General features: G+C 44.3%; 1 protein-coding gene across 3 annotated transcripts in view; it reads right to left on the bottom strand.

Annotated features, from left to right (window-relative positions):
• CDHR1 (cadherin related family member 1) overlaps positions 1-15,710 on the bottom strand; it is a 151,079-nt gene that overhangs the window by 79,315 nt on the left and 56,054 nt on the right. For all 3 annotated transcript variants that reach the window (XM_075216989.1, XM_075216990.1, XM_075216992.1), the window contains exons 7-9: positions 12,658-12,774; positions 11,216-11,359; positions 10,574-10,652 (exon numbers count right to left, since the gene is read on the bottom strand). In XM_075216989.1, coding sequence (XP_075073090.1) covers positions 10,574-10,652; positions 11,216-11,359; positions 12,658-12,774 — 340 coding nt within the window. The remainder of the gene's footprint in view (positions 1-10,573; positions 10,653-11,215; positions 11,360-12,657; positions 12,775-15,710) is intronic.

Below are 15,710 nucleotides of genomic sequence, written 5' to 3'. Positions count from 1 at the left end.
GTGAGTGACAGTACCCCCCCTTTTAAAGGTGGGCACAGAACGCCTGGAACCGGGCTTGTCCGGATTTTTGGAATAAAACTTCTTCAGAAGGGCAGGAGCATTAAGATCTTCAGCTTTGATCCATGAACGCTCTTCAGGACCAAAGCCCTTCCAATGAACGAGGAAACGGAGGACTCCTCGCGAAATTTTTGCATCCAATAACTCAGTAATCTCGAAATCCTCCTCCTGATGAACTTGAACTGGCTGCGGTGCTGAGGGAGGAGTCGAGAAACGGTTGATGATGAGAGGTTTGAGCAAGGACACATGGAAGGCATTGGAAATCCGAAGATTCTTAGGAAGAAGAAGTTTAACACATACTGGATTGATAACTTGAATGATCCTATATGGACCAATAAAACGAGGGGCGAATTTCATAGATGGAACCTTCAAACGAATATTTTTGGTAGATAACCAGACACGATCTCCAATTTTTAGTGGTGGAATAGCCCGCCTCTTCTTATCTGCGAAAGACTTATATTTGTTAGATGTCTTCTTTAAACAGGTTTTGACCTGAGACCAGATATTTTTGAAGGTCTGACAAGCAGTCTCCACAGCAGGAACTTGGGTGGGCGGGAGGGCAGGAAATTCCGGAAAAGACGGATGGTGACCGTAGACCACAAAGAATGGAGTTTTGGATGATGACTCATGGTACATGTTGTTATGGGCGAATTCAGCCCAAGGGAGCAATTCTACCCAGTTGTCTTGGTTGGCTGAAGAGAACATCCTAATAAAAGTCTCAAGATCTTGATTGACTCGTTCCGTTTGTCCGTTAGATTGCGGATGGTAAGACGATGAGAGTGCTAATCGTATGCCCAAGGTTTTACAAAGGGCCCGCCAGAATCTGGAAACGAATTGTACTCCTCTATCCGACACAATCTCAGACGGACATCCATGGATGCGGAAGATTTCTTTAATGAAATGTTCAGCCAGAGTAGACGAGGAAGGTAAACCGGACAGAGGGACGAAATGGGCCATCTTCGAAAATCTGTCTACCACTACCCAAATAGTATTGTGATTCTTACTTGGTGGCAAATCAGTAACGAAATCCATACTAATATGGGTCCAAGGCTTGGACGGAATGGGTAGTGGTCGCAGCAACCCTGCTGGAGTTCTGCGGGAGGATTTGAACTGAGAACATAAATCACAGGAAGCAATAAACTCTTTGACGTCTCTCCTCATTGAAGGCCACCAGTAACTACGAGAGAGAATCTCAAAGGTCTTGTGTTCACCGGCGTGTCCAGAAAAACGAGAGGCATGGAACCACGAAAGGATTTTCCTCCTCAGAGTAGGAGGCACAAGGGTCTTCCCAAATGGTAGCATTTTGGTGGATGAAGCAGCCAGAGAAATACATTTGGGGTCTAGAATAGCATGGTTGGGAACCTCTTCTACATCAGAGGACGTCACAAAAGCTCGAGATAGAGCGTCAGCTTTCTTGTTCTTAGCGGCTGGTTTGAAGGTTATAATTAATTCAAAACGGGAAAAGAAAAGAGACCATCTTGCTTGACGAGGGTTCAAGCATTGAGCAGATTGTAAATATGACAAGTTCTTATGATCCGTGAAGATCGTCACCGGATGGCGAGCTCCTTCCAACAAGTATCTCCATTCCTCTAATTCAGCTTTGATGGCCAGCAACTCCTTGTCCCCGATAGTATAATTTTTCTCTGCGAGCAGAAGACCCCGAGAGTAGAAGGCACAAGGATGTAATTTTTGTTGTTCCGAGCGTTGGGAGAGAATAGCTCCTAAGCCCACATTAGAGGCATCTACTTCTAGGAAGAAGGGGAGTGTCACATCAGGCTGTCGCAGAATGGGAGCCGACGAGAAGGACTCTTTGAGGATTTGAAAGGCTTGGAGAGCCTCAGATGACCATTGCTTAGTATTAGCCCCTTTCCGAGTTAGGGCCACAATGGGAGATGCAATGGATGAAAAGTCTTGAATGAAGCGTCTATAGTAATTGGCAAAACCTAAAAAACGCTGGATGGCACGAAGAGTAGTTGGCTGAGGCCAATGTAGTACAGCATTTACTTTGTCTGGATCCATCTTCAGGCCAACTCCGGAAACTATATACCCCAAGAATGGAATCTGGGGTAACTCGAATGAACATTTCTCCAATTTACAGAACAACGAGTTTTTCCGTAGTCTGGAGAGGACCTCTGCCACATGTTGGTGATGAGAAGGCAGGACCTGTGAGAAGATCAATATGTCGTCCAGGTAGACAACGACACATACATATAATAAGTCCCGAAAGATCTCATTGATGAAACCCTGGAAAACAGCGGGGGCATTACACAGCCCAAAGGGCATTACTAAATATTCGTAATGCCCATCTCTGGTGTTAAACGCGGTCTTCCATTCGTCACCGGAACGGATTCTAATTAAATTGTAGGCACCACGAAGATCCAACTTAGTAAATATCCGAGCTCCCTTGATGCGATCAAATAGCTCAGTGATCAGCGGAATGGGATACCGATTCTTGATAGTAATGGCGTTGAGGCCACGAAAATCTATACAAGGGCGTAATGATCCATCCTTCTTTTTGACGAAGAAGAATCCAGCTCCAGCGGGAGAGGTGGAAGGTCGAATGAACCCACGCTGGAGATTCTCCTGTATGTACTCAGATGTGGCTTGAGTTTCAGGTAACGAGAGAGGATAGACCCGACCCCTGGGAGGAGTCTTGCCAGGTAGAAGGTCGATCGGACAATCCCAAGAACGATGAGGAGGAAGACGTTCAGACTGAGCTTTATCAAACACATCGGCAAATGAAGCATACTGAGGAGGGAGTCCCGGGGAGGAAGATGAGATGGAAGATTGCTGTACTTTAAGAGGAATAACTTGAGAGAGACAACGATGGTGACATTCAGACCCCCAAGACGTAACTTGAGGGGTGCGCCAGTCAATCTGGGGAGAGTGACACTGAAGCCATGGAAGGCCTAAGACAATCGGACTTGTCGTAACTGGAAGAATTAAAAACGAAATTTCTTCATGGTGTAGTACACCAATCTGAAGGGTTACTGGAGACGTACTCTGGGTGATGAGACCATTGATGAGACGTGATCCATCTATAGCCGTCACAGTAATGGGTGTTTTTAAAGTGATCACTGGTAGGGACCATTGATTCACTAGTGATTTAGAAATGAAATTTCCTGCTGCTCCGGAATCAATCAATGCCTGTGACTCAAAGGATTTGGTAGCAAAGGAAATCGTAACATCGAAAGCGCAGACTTTAGATTTCATAAACAATGGAGAGGACTCCAGGGACCCTAACTTCACCTCTCCAGAACTAGTTAGGGCCTGGCATTTCCCGATCTCTTAGGGCAAGAGCTGAGCATATGCGTGGAATCAGCACAATAGATACAGAGTCTATTCTTTACTCTTCGTTTCCTCTCCTCTGAAGATAATTTGGAACGTCCTATCTCCATGGGAATCGCAGAGGATGGAGCTGGACGAAATTGAGGGTTTGAACGAAGAGGTGCTTTGACAGCCGTTGTTTTCTCAGACTCTCTTTCACGAAACCTCATATCTACACGATGGCAAAGAGAGATCAAATCTTCTAGTGACGAAGGAAGCTCTTGGGTAGTCAGTGCATCCTTAATTTTATCGGAGAGCCCCTGCCAGAAGGCGGCAACTAATGCTTCAGAGTTCCACTGAAGTTCAGAGGCTAAGATCCTAAATTGAATGACATACTGTCCTACTGTATGGGAGCCTTGTCGCAAACGAAGAATGCTGGAAGCAGCGGAGGTCACACGACCTGGTTCATCGAACACACTTCGGAACGTGGAAATGAATTTGGCACTATCTTGTAGAATTGGATCGTTTCTCTCCCACAGAGGGGAGGCCCAAGCCAGGGCTTGTCCAGAAAACAATGAGATAAGATAGGCCACTCTGGAACGATGGGTAGAAAAATTTTGAGGTTGAAGTTCAAAATGGACTGAACATTGGTTAAGGAAACCTCTACAAGTTTTGGGGTCCCCGTCATATTTTGACGGAGTAGGCAGGTGAAGCGTAGGAACTGTAGACACCTGGGATGGCACTGGGGAAACGGAGGAAAGCACAGGAGCTTCAATATTAGCTGTAACAGTCTGTCCAGATGTTCCTTGGGAGGTTAATGATTGGTAACATTGAAGTAACAGCTGTTGGCGAGCATCCTGTTGCTCCACACGGCTGACCAGATGCTGCAGCATCTCTTTAGCGGTAGGTTCCGTATCTGGGTCTGTCATGGCCTGATCTTACTGTCACGGGCACTAGGAGTCTTTACCCAGGGATCACCAGGTGATAGGCTTACCAGAGCAGTATAGGTGGTAATATGGTACTCTGGTAGCAGGGTGATCACGGAACAGGAAATAGCAGATGATGAGATGCTCAGGAAAGTCTATGACTAGCAGCACTGGCAATATGGAGGTAGTAATACACGAGGAACTGTATGGACAAAGGACACGTGAAGGTAGTCAGTGGTCTGCGGTAGCAAGTTGTACCACTGCTATAGTGAGGAGGAATGTCCAACAGAAACGAGGAGGTGATGAGAGTCAGCGGTCTGCGGATAGCAAGTTGTACCGCTGTCTAAGTGAAGGAATGGAATCCAAGTGGAGGTATCCGGGGAGTCAGTGGTCTGCGTTAGCAAGTTGTACCACTGCTATGTGAGAGGATACTGGAACAGGTGAAACTGTAAACAGGGGTCAGTGGTCTGTCACTAGCAAGTTGTACCACTGAATATATATGTGAGGAGGTGCACGGGGAGAGACTGCAACACAATATATACACGGGCACCTTGACTTTGATCCACAGTAATATGCACAATATAAATGTATAAATGACTGAACAACACTGCCAATATAGAAAGTCTCTTGAAGTAATCCAGCATGAGATAACACAGTCAATGATGGCAATAGACTCAGCGGATAGTACACTCCAGAGGAGAACCAACACAGTCCAGCAAGGTATGCAATACACAGCACAGTCAATGGGAAGTATGCATACCGTGGTTCAGGAGAAGGCAGTCAGACAGGAGTGCAGAGATACCTGAACGGCAGGAGGCCGGCAGGATGCAAAGTCCCTGGATGGGTGAAGCGGTGGTCTAGCAGGTGCAGCGCACAGGTAGGTAGACCAGCAGGGAACACAGGAAGGCGTGGAGAGCGGATCAGCAGTAGATGGATGAGTAGCGCTGAGAAGTAACAGCAGCGGGTCTCTGCGGGAACACGGAGGTAGCCAATAGCAACCAGCAGGTGCAGTAACGATGGGACACCGGATCAGAGTTGAACTGGAACAGTTGATCACGGAGAGTAGCGGGTAGCAATAGTGGCAGCAGACTCAAGGAAACACGGGAGAGTTGACAAGGACTGAAGACTGAAGCGCACAGAGGCAGCGGATAGGAATCAGCTAAACAGTCACGATGAAACACAGACGGGTTGCAGGTTGAAGACTGTAGTGCACGGAGGCAGCGGATAGGGATCAGCTAGCAGTCACGATGATGAAACACAGACGAGTTGCAGGTTGAAGACTGTAGTGCACGGAGGCAGCGGATAGGAATCAGCTGGCAGTCACAATCATGAACAGGTGAGTGGATGTGAATGAAAGACTGTAGTGCACGGAGGCAGCGGATAGGCATCAGCTAACAGTCCCAATGATACATGGTAGAGTTGAAGTGGTTAGAAGACTGTAGTGCACGGAGGCAGCGGATAGGAATCAGCTCACAGTCACGATGATACAGTAGATGGTAGAAGTGGTATGGGAACCACAGTAGTAGAAGTGGTTTGGAAACCACAGAGGTAGAAGTGGTTTGGAAACCACAGGAATCAGCTGGGCTGAATAAACGAGGAAACACAGGAACACCTTCAGAGACTCATGGGGAATGAGACTCCAAGATCAGGCAACGTGGTGTTGACCACAGGTGCTTAATATAGGGAGGTTGCCTGATCTGCCAATTAAGTTAAAGGAACATACACTGAAGGTTTAGAAAGGGCTGCGCATGCGCAGTCCCTCAGGATGGAGGACGGCCACGGTTCCTAAATGTCCGGGAAGAAGCACTCACAGTCCGGTGAGTGACAGTGATCAGGAAGTTAAACCGGGTAAAGAATAACGCCCACCGGGCCTGTCTGGGATTTAAACGTTTGGCTGACTGTATATATTGTAAATTCTTGTGATCGGTAATGACAGAGATCTGATGTGAAGCACCCTCCAACCAATGCCGCCACTCCTCGAAGGCCCATTTGATTGCCAATAGTTCTCTATTACCGACATCATAGTTGGCCTCCGCTGAAGAGAACTGACGGGAGAAATAAGCACATGGGTGCAGACGATTAGTATGAGGATCCTTCTGTGATAGGATGGCACCGGCACCGATGTCAGAGGCGTCGACCTCAAGAATAAATGTCCTAGCTGGATCCGGATGTCTGAGGACCTGAGCGGAGACAAAGGCCTTTTTCAGGCTTTCGAATGAGGCTACTGCTTGAGACGACCAATTAGTTAGATCCATTCCTTTACGGGTCAGAGCGACAATGGGAGCCACAATGTCGGCAAAGTTGTGAATGAATCTCCTATAATAATTGGAGAAGCCCAGGAACCTCTGCACCGCCTTAAGATTGTTGGGTTGCACCCAATCCAGAATAGCCTGGACCTTAGCTGGGTCCATGGAGAATCCCTCAGAAGAGATTACATAGCCTAAAAAGGATACTCTCTGTACCTCGAACTCACACTTTTCCAGCTTAGCGTACAGGTGGTTCTCTCGTAATTTCTGTAGAACTTGTTTGACGTGAGTCTGATGGGCGGGCAAAGATCTGGAATAGATGAGGATATCATCTAAATAGACGACCACGAAACAACCAAGGAATTCCCGAAGAACTTCATTGATCAAGTCCTGGAACACTGCAGGTGCATTACTAAGGCCAAACGGCATGACCAGATACTCGTAGTGGCCAGAGTGCGAATTGAATGCCGTCTTCCACTCATCTCCTTCTTTGATACGGATGAGATTATATGCTCCGCGAAGGTCAATTTTAGTGAAGACAGTGGCCCCTCTTAGCTGATCAAACAATACCGAGATAAGCGGAAGGGGATAGGTGTTCTTGACTGTGATATGATTCAATCCCCGGTAGTCAATACAAGGTCTCAAGCCTCCGTCTTTTTTTGATACAAAGAAGCATCCTGCTCCTACGGGAGACTTAGATGGCCTGATGAAGCCTCTCTCCAGGTTTTCGTCGATATACTCCTGCATGGATTTTGTTTCTGGAGCAGAAAGGGAATACAAACGCCCCTTAGGTAACTTGGAACCAGGAATAAGTTCAATGGCACAGTCAAAGTCACGATGTGGCGGTAAGGTATCAGCAGCCTTCTTGGAGAACACGTCCCAGAATTCATGATACTGTGAGGGAAGCCGCTCCGGAATAGGCTGAATCATACGCAGAGACAGTGACAAACAAGACTGTGTACAATAAGTACTCCACTTGACAATCTCTCCTTTTACCCAGTCTATGACAGGGTTATGACAGGAAAGCCATGGGTGGCCCAAGATCATAGGAACCGACGAACAATCGATCAGGAAGAAGGTGATTGACTCAGAATGGAGAGCTCCGATCTTCAACTGTAGTGGCGGGGTCTCCCAGGAAATCTTGCCACCAGGCAACGGACCTCCGTCTAAGCCACAGACAGTAATGGCAGAGTTGAGTTTTACCATCGGAATTCCGGCAGAGCGGGCAAACCCAATATCAAGGAAGTTGCCTGCAGCTCCGCTATCAATGAAGGCCGACAGGTCCACAGAGCGAGCCCGGAAGGTGAGCTGTGCAGGGATTAATACAGCATTTTTCGGGGAGATAATTTGCAGACCTAGGTGAACTTTCCCCTCATTCCCTAGGCATGGTCTTTTCCCGACTTATTTGGGCAAGAACGGGAGAAGTGGCCTTTTATGCCACAGTATAGACATAGACCCTGCGAACGTCTCCTGTCTCTCTCTTCAGAAGAGAGACGATATGCTCCTAATTGCATAGGCTCCTCACCATCCTGGGAAACAGGAACGAAGGCGGATGGAGGTGATGATGTTTCCTTTTCAGCTTTCCGCTCCTTATATCTCCTGTCAATTTTAATGGAGAGGTGCATCAGATCCTCCAGAGAACTAGGAGACGGGTATTGCACCAAAGAATCTTTAATCTGTTCAGATAGGCCGAGACGGAACTGACTTCGTAAGGCAGGGTCGTTCCATCCACTATCAGGTGACCATCTACGGAATTCAGCGCAGTATTCTTCTGCCGACCGTCGGCCTTGTTTCAAGGACCGTAGATGAGCTTCCGCAGAGGCCACTCGATCCGGGTCATCATACAGTAGACCCAGTGCCTCGAAGAAGGAGTCTACGGACTGCATGGCCGGACTGGTCTGCGGCAAAGAAAACGCTCAGGACTGGGGGTCACCCTGTAGAAGGGAAATAATAATCCCAACTCTTTGCTGCTCTGAACCGGAGGAGCGGGGTCTCATCCGAAAATAGAGCTTGCAGCTCTCCCTGAAGTTCCGAAACAATGTTCTATTTCCGGAGAACCGATCTGGTAAGTTCATTTTGGGTTCACAGATGGGACCTGGAGTTGGTTGTGAAGCTTTTGTGGCTTCTTCTTGAATGGACATACGCTCAGCCAATCCCTGCATCATCTGATACAAGGACTCAACGTGGCCTGCTAGGGTTTGTGCCGGAGACGGTGTGGATCCACTTGCATCCATCCTAATCTTGTCTCCGTGAGTGGGCGGGTTATAATGTTAGGAACCCCTCCAGCCGGCACAACACAACCCGGAGTCTACTCTGCCAGTCAGGTGTTCACTGGAGCCCCTGATGGTGGGGACAGACTGGGCTGCAGACTGACAGAGGGTCGTGAAGTGTGTACCGGCTGGGGAGAACCCAGGCAAGAAGAGTCAGGTCCACGCAGAGGTCAGAAGGTCGGCAGCAGGTAACAGTAACGATGAACAAGCTGAGGTCAGAGGTCACAGGCAAAGTAGCAGACCGGGTAAACGAGCCAAGGATCAGGGTCACAGGAAACACAAGCGAAGTCAAATACGAAGCCAAGGGTCATACACGGGAAGTCAAACGTAGATACAGGAACAGGAACAGGAACTGGAACAAGCAGGTAAGCAGACTGGAGCACAGAGCTATAACCGGCAATGAGGTGGCAGACCTCATTGCCTTAAATACTTGAAACAGCCAATCAGGGTCTGGCTCAGATAGGAACCAGCCCCCTGACTTCATTAACCTGCAGGTTAGTAATTTCGTAGAGCGCATGCGCCCGGCTTCTCAATGCCGGGACGCAGCGCTGGAGCGTCTAGTCGTTGCCCCGGCAACAGCCGGGACATGAGAGGAAGTGACGTCCTGGTCGCCATAGCGACGGCCGGGACGCAGGTGAGTGAGTCGCGGCGGCTGGGCACCGCCGCGGCTCGTAACAATACTCGAGTATAAGTGGACCCGAATATAAGCCGAGGCACCTAATTTTACTACATAAAACTGGGAAAACTTATTGACTCGAGTATAAGCCTAGGGTGGAAAAGAGCGCTAATTTAAAAACCTAAATAAAAATGATAGGTTCAATCTATGAAATCATTTTTAGCTAAACCATAAATAACAGTAGATGACAAGGAACATTCATAAATAATTATAAAATCATTGGCATTGGGTACAACCTAACCTAAATAAAGGGGTATATAAGGGGTAGGGATATAAATGTATGAACATGGTGGCTGTATTGTTTGTTCATTATGTAATTGCACTGTAAATTAAAAAAAAAGGAGAGAGAGAGAGAGAGAGAGAGAGATATTTTTCACTTATCCGGCAGTGGAACGCATATGCGTTCCAACAACAGGAAGTTTGGCATTTGGAACGCAAGTTTGCATTCCAAATGCCGAACTTCCTGTGTTGGAACGTATATGCAGAAGTTGAAGCCGAGGGACCGGACACCAGGTAAGTTCACCCGTGTATAAGCCGAGTTTTTTCAGCATACAAAAGTATGCTGAAAAACTCGGCTTATACACGAGTATATACGGTAATTACATTACAGAACAGTAACAATTCAAGAATTAGTTAATTAAGTTAAAAAAGCTAGAGACATAACTGTAGGGGGACAGTACAAACTGGGCAGCTTTATTTTACACCGTGTTTTACAATGTAGATAGGTCATGCCACCTTCTCAACTGTAAATCTGTCCATACATTATAATTTTGCCCCCCCCCCACACTGCAACATAAAAACCCTTCAAAAGGGCCACATATTATCATTATCCTCAGTAATAAGTTAAAACAATACATTTAATTATGAAATAAACACCAATGGATAAGCAGACCTTTTAAACAAGTTTTACAAGCTATAACAAACAAATCTGCCAATAAAGCAGGAAGGAGCTGTGGGCCTTAGGCAAAGGCTCGGAGGGCTATCTGTTGCCCATCACTTTTCTAGCTGGATTTACTCCTAAATAAATGAAGTGCGGTGTTATTTAGTCCCTTTAAAAAGAAAACTATGCTTTTCCTGTAGAAAATAAAGCACTGAAAAGGTGTTGGATCAGCTCAGCAATTGTCTACTCACCATCCAAAAGAGAATACCATATAGTGTTAGGATTACCTCTGTCTCCATCAAATGCCACCACAGTAAGTATTTCAGATCCCTGGTATAATAATGAATATTGGTTCAGTTACATGAGTTTGTGCAGAAATTGCCATTTTCCATTTTCATGGGGTATACAGGACTTTAGAATATTCAGAATACATGAGGATCTAAAGCTAAGGTTATATAAACTAACACATCACGTTCAGGGCCGGATTAAGGGAATGGAGGCCCCTGGGTTAAGGGGACCTCCATTCCCCCGTGAGGGCCCCCCTCCCCGTTATCTGAGCCCCCCCCCCGGTGAGCTGTGCCGCCCCCAAGGCACTTACCTCCTTCTCCTGGCATTGCAGTCCTTCCCCGGCGCACTGTACGCTCTTTACTGAGGAGATCTCATGAGAGTGAGACTCACGAGCTCTCCTCAGTAAGGAGTCTACAGCGTGCCGGGGAAGGACCGCATTTAAAGTGCTCAGCAGCATTGATCGCGGCGCGGGCGCCCCCGACCGATCAATACTGCTGCTGAGCACTTTCAAGGGCCCCCTGGATGCCCGGGGCCCCTGGGCTGTAGCCCAGTTAGCCCTAGGGTTAATCCGGCCCTGATCACATTACAAAACACAAACAGCTTACCAGTATGTTGTCCTCATAGACGTAGCCATAGTAAGGTGTTCCTACAAACACAGGAGGGGAGTCTTGCACATCCTCAACATTAATGGTCACTGTGGTAGATGAGGTAAATACCTGATATTTCCCACCAAGTTTTCCTCCTCCATCCTTTAAACCACAAAGAAAAAACTAATACATGCTCACGTATAATCATTTCAATTCCATTACATGTTCACCATGACATTACAAAAAGATCCCTCTTTTGGAAAATCTACTCCTTTGGATCTAAAGTCCCTCATCTTAACTTTATTGATATAAACACTGGTGCTCAAAGCTGTCTGTCTTTATCCTAAATTGAATATAATAACTGACTATCTACCTACCTTGTACTATGGTGGTTTACATTTTAGTCATACTCCTAGATCTGGGAATAGGTAGGGAGCTGGCGCATGCATCCTTCTGTCATCTCACTGTACTGTGCATTCATGACTGGCTATATGCCAACCACCTCTTACTTCCATTCTTTCAAGTTAACAGTCAGACACCCTTTTTCTATATCTGTTATAATCATCTACCATCCTCCTGCTCAGCACAACACAATGTCTTAAAGACGAGCAAAGCTTGGAATACAAATTGAGTTTCATGACGGGACTGGCTGTTTAGCAGAGGTGTAAATTTCTGGTGATACAATAGTTGAATTACGCTTTTACCTTGGCCATTTGGATACTTGGCTTCTACATCTTTTATCTTGAGAAATACCCAATCTTCTAATAGGTGACTTTAACATTTAATTATTATTATTGTCATTTATTTATAAGGCATCACAAAGTCTCTGCAGTGCTGTACATTGAGCATGGGGAAAAACAAACAATAACAAAAACAAGACAAGGCCTACAGGGCATTACATGAACAAAGTGCATTAAACTAACAATGCAGTAGAGCATAGGACAAAACAAGTGGATTAATGCCCACATACATGGTCATTGGCTTGATATTGTCTTTATTATTTTCTCTCATTAGAACACTTGTTACCATGTATCCAGCTCTAAAGTTCATCCACCTCTGCAGAAGCCTTAAGTTCATTGAACCTAATCACTTCTATGACATTATGAAGCCATGGCTCTCACTCATCCCAATTCTGCTACATAGTACTTAAACTTTATATCTGCCATTGGTCCAGTGGCCCTCGCCATCTTCTGACATTTTCTCTCATGAGTAACCTTGAAGAACCAATCAGACTGCTGTATGTGTTTGGAGGATACCTCACTTGTGTTTTTTTGTTTTGCTTACCCTATAAAAGTCCTTCTTTGCTACGACAATAATGCTCTGGCTTATGTCTGTTTGCAGCCAGTAAATACTATACATAGGCAGAAAATGCATCTGTACATGATAACCTATGACAGCTCCAGCTTTCAAGCACGATGGAACACAATTTTGTTTCTTAAAGTAATGGTAAAAGTACATACCTTGGCTAGTACTGTGACAAAATGAGTTCTTGATTTTTCAAAGTCTAATGACATCCCAGCTTTTATACGAAAAACTCCACTGTGACGATCTACTGTGAATTTGGCGCTATGTGAGTTCTGAAAATAAAGGTGTCAGAAGTGTCATAAGGAATCTTTTTTTAGTATGTTCTATTTGCTTAGGACACCAGTGCTCAAAATAAGCCAACATTCCTCACTGCTTTGCTGAAATACTTCTAATTTCCTTGTTGCAACCACAATAACTGAAGTTCTATATTTCAAAGCAAATATATGCAATTTGAAAAAACAAAAAAACAAAAAGGCTCCCGTGGCTTGGCCCTACATCAAAATATCCACAGCTGTCAAATGCTTCTCATTTCCAGGGACATCAGTTGTTCCAGGAAATGTACTTATTTTCAACTTATTTTTCAATTGCCAAGAAATTATTACCATATATTCTTATTTGGTAATAAGAATATAATTATACAATTCTTATTTGACGGGACTTACTAAGTTTTTATATATTAAAAAGTAGTATTTGAAAGGCAAAACAATTATGATATTATTGTGACATCCTGGGGTCTCTATTGCTCAAAAGTCCACCCAGACAGTATTAGGTCAGTTATCCACTGATGTTAAAAAGTATACTGTAGCTGGTGCTTTTTTAACATTAGTAAAATAAGTATGGGGTGGAACCTATTGATTTCAATGAGCCCATACCCACTTTGGCCTGGTCAGTAGAAGCAGCACTGCAATGTCTTCAAGATTCTAGGCTATATTTTTCGGCATTCACTGAAGTGAAATTAAGGGTGTCAATAGAGTGTCCTCCACTGACACTCCACCAGCTGCACCGCAGGAATAAGTTTTGGTTACATATCGCATGTGAAACAAACACCATCATGTTTGATAGGCGGTAACAGCTCAGCGGCAGTTTCCCTAAATCTATTTTAAAGGGTAGCAGCTATGAAATATCTGATTAATTTGCTAGACAGATAGGTAAAACCAATATATCAGTGTGAGAAAGTCTCATCACAATGATTAAATTATATCTGCTTTATCTGTGTATCTCCCACATTCAGTTGATAAACCCCGCCTCCTTCTTCACCTAACTTCTGCTGGTGTAAGACCCAGGACAATGTTGGGTGTACTGAGCATTCAATGCAGAATAGCCAAAATTGGCATATATTTGGGCACTTGTTACTCCAATTGAGCAGCCGGATTTGCCTGGTTATGAGCAGTATTAAGGCCTAGCATAGTGTTGCAAGGCACACAAAAGTTCTCTTAATGGACCTATCAGTTGTGTTAGTTAACTGGTGATTAATTAAAAAAGATTAAAAAATAGGTTGGTTGGTTATACAACATCACACATGGTTATCCTCTGTATTTAATTTTAATTTTAGGTGCACCAATCTGCAATTGGCTGATAACCACATACTGTCAAATGGCCCAATTTAGAAAGTCTGCAGAATAAATGCAGATTTTTGTAAGTACCAGACATAAAGCACAACAGAAGGAATACTGTTCAGCTGTTAATACACAAAGAATATTAACATATAAATTATAATTATGCCCATTGTGCAGTAATGATCAGTATTACTGCATAACACTATATATGCACAGATTCCTATTATTCTATAATTTTGGTTACAGTTATCACCATCTATACCTTTTTTCTGGGATTTAGAAATAAATCTTTATTGAAGAGAAATGGTTACAATATGATTTTTTGTTCAATTTTAAAAAATTCTTTAAATGTGTCATGATGGGTATTTGGTGGGGCTCCTATATATTCAGGATTTAACAGGGCAGTTTCACATAATTCAGACTGCTAATGCACTAGTATTAACAGTATAAGGGGAGCTGAAAGGAAATATGGACTGGATTTTATTGCCTGAGCAAACGTCGGGTAACATTGGAGTCTCGTTTTTTCAAAGTAATGTTAATCACTTGAAATTCCCTGAAAAGGTTTTTAACATTTCCTTAAAATAAATATATTGTTATACATGTCCCAACATTGTCCTGGTGTAAATCAGGACAAACATGACAGAGTAGTGTGGGGACATTCCTAGTGCTACTGAACCCCTCTTCCCTACCCTGTCCTAAAAGGACCTCTCAAGTTGGCACTGTCCCACCTAAGTCAAGACAATTGGTATTTATACATTAGTCTCAATTTTGATGTTAAAAATGTCTTATGTTATTAATATGCAACACTTTGTGACTCAACCATGCGTGTTTTTCTGTAAATAAATGTCTGTTTGCCGCTGCAAGATCTTTACTTTTATTCTGAGTGTGCTTGCCCCTGATAAGCTGTAGAAAACTACTTTTCATTTCACCAGCTCATATGGAAATGTTTTAAATGCAGTGCAGTTCAAAACCTCTTGTTAGTCACAGTAATGCATCGTTCATATTTTATTCCAAGGATGGGTGTTGTTGCTATGACAACATACGATGCGGCTACAGTGTAATGTTAAGTGTGAAAAAATGGTGTGAGCTTATATCGGCTGATAAAACCCCAGGGCCTAAACACTCACTAAGGAAGTACCACAGAGACAGATGCTATTCTCTGGACCAGAGAAAGCTGAATATTTTATTACCAGCTCACTATAGAATAAAATGAAAAGGAGAATGAAAAGGTTAGGAGTTATTTATTGTATTATTGCATGCTTTTACCCCATCTTTGAAATAATAAATGTACCAGGCAAATTATGCTTCAACATCTCAAGCAGTGCCATGTATTACAAATAAAATGACAACATATATATTTTGCATGGTTGAAAAAAAAGAAGAAAAGAGACACAGGTAATATTAATTTCAGCCAGTTACACAGTACGTTTAAGTTGTGTGTAAAATAATTTGCTGCAGCCTATCTTATTGAGTTATTCACTATCAAACAGTTTTGATTGCTACTGAGGTTAAAAGAACTCTGTTGGCCTGATTCGTCAAGGAACATAAGTCCTGTTGTGTGCCGTATTTTGCATGAAATTGCTCAGAAATTGCGCCAGTGAACGCAAGTGCATGTAATTGAAGTTTAAACACAACTTACACTTCCGACTGCT

The sequence above is a fragment of the Mixophyes fleayi genome, chromosome 6 (genome assembly GCF_038048845.1).
Source record: "Mixophyes fleayi isolate aMixFle1 chromosome 6, aMixFle1.hap1, whole genome shotgun sequence".
In the NCBI taxonomy this organism is placed as follows: Eukaryota; Metazoa; Chordata; class Amphibia; order Anura; family Limnodynastidae; genus Mixophyes; species Mixophyes fleayi.
This window is presented reverse-complemented; position numbering and strand designations above follow the sequence as displayed.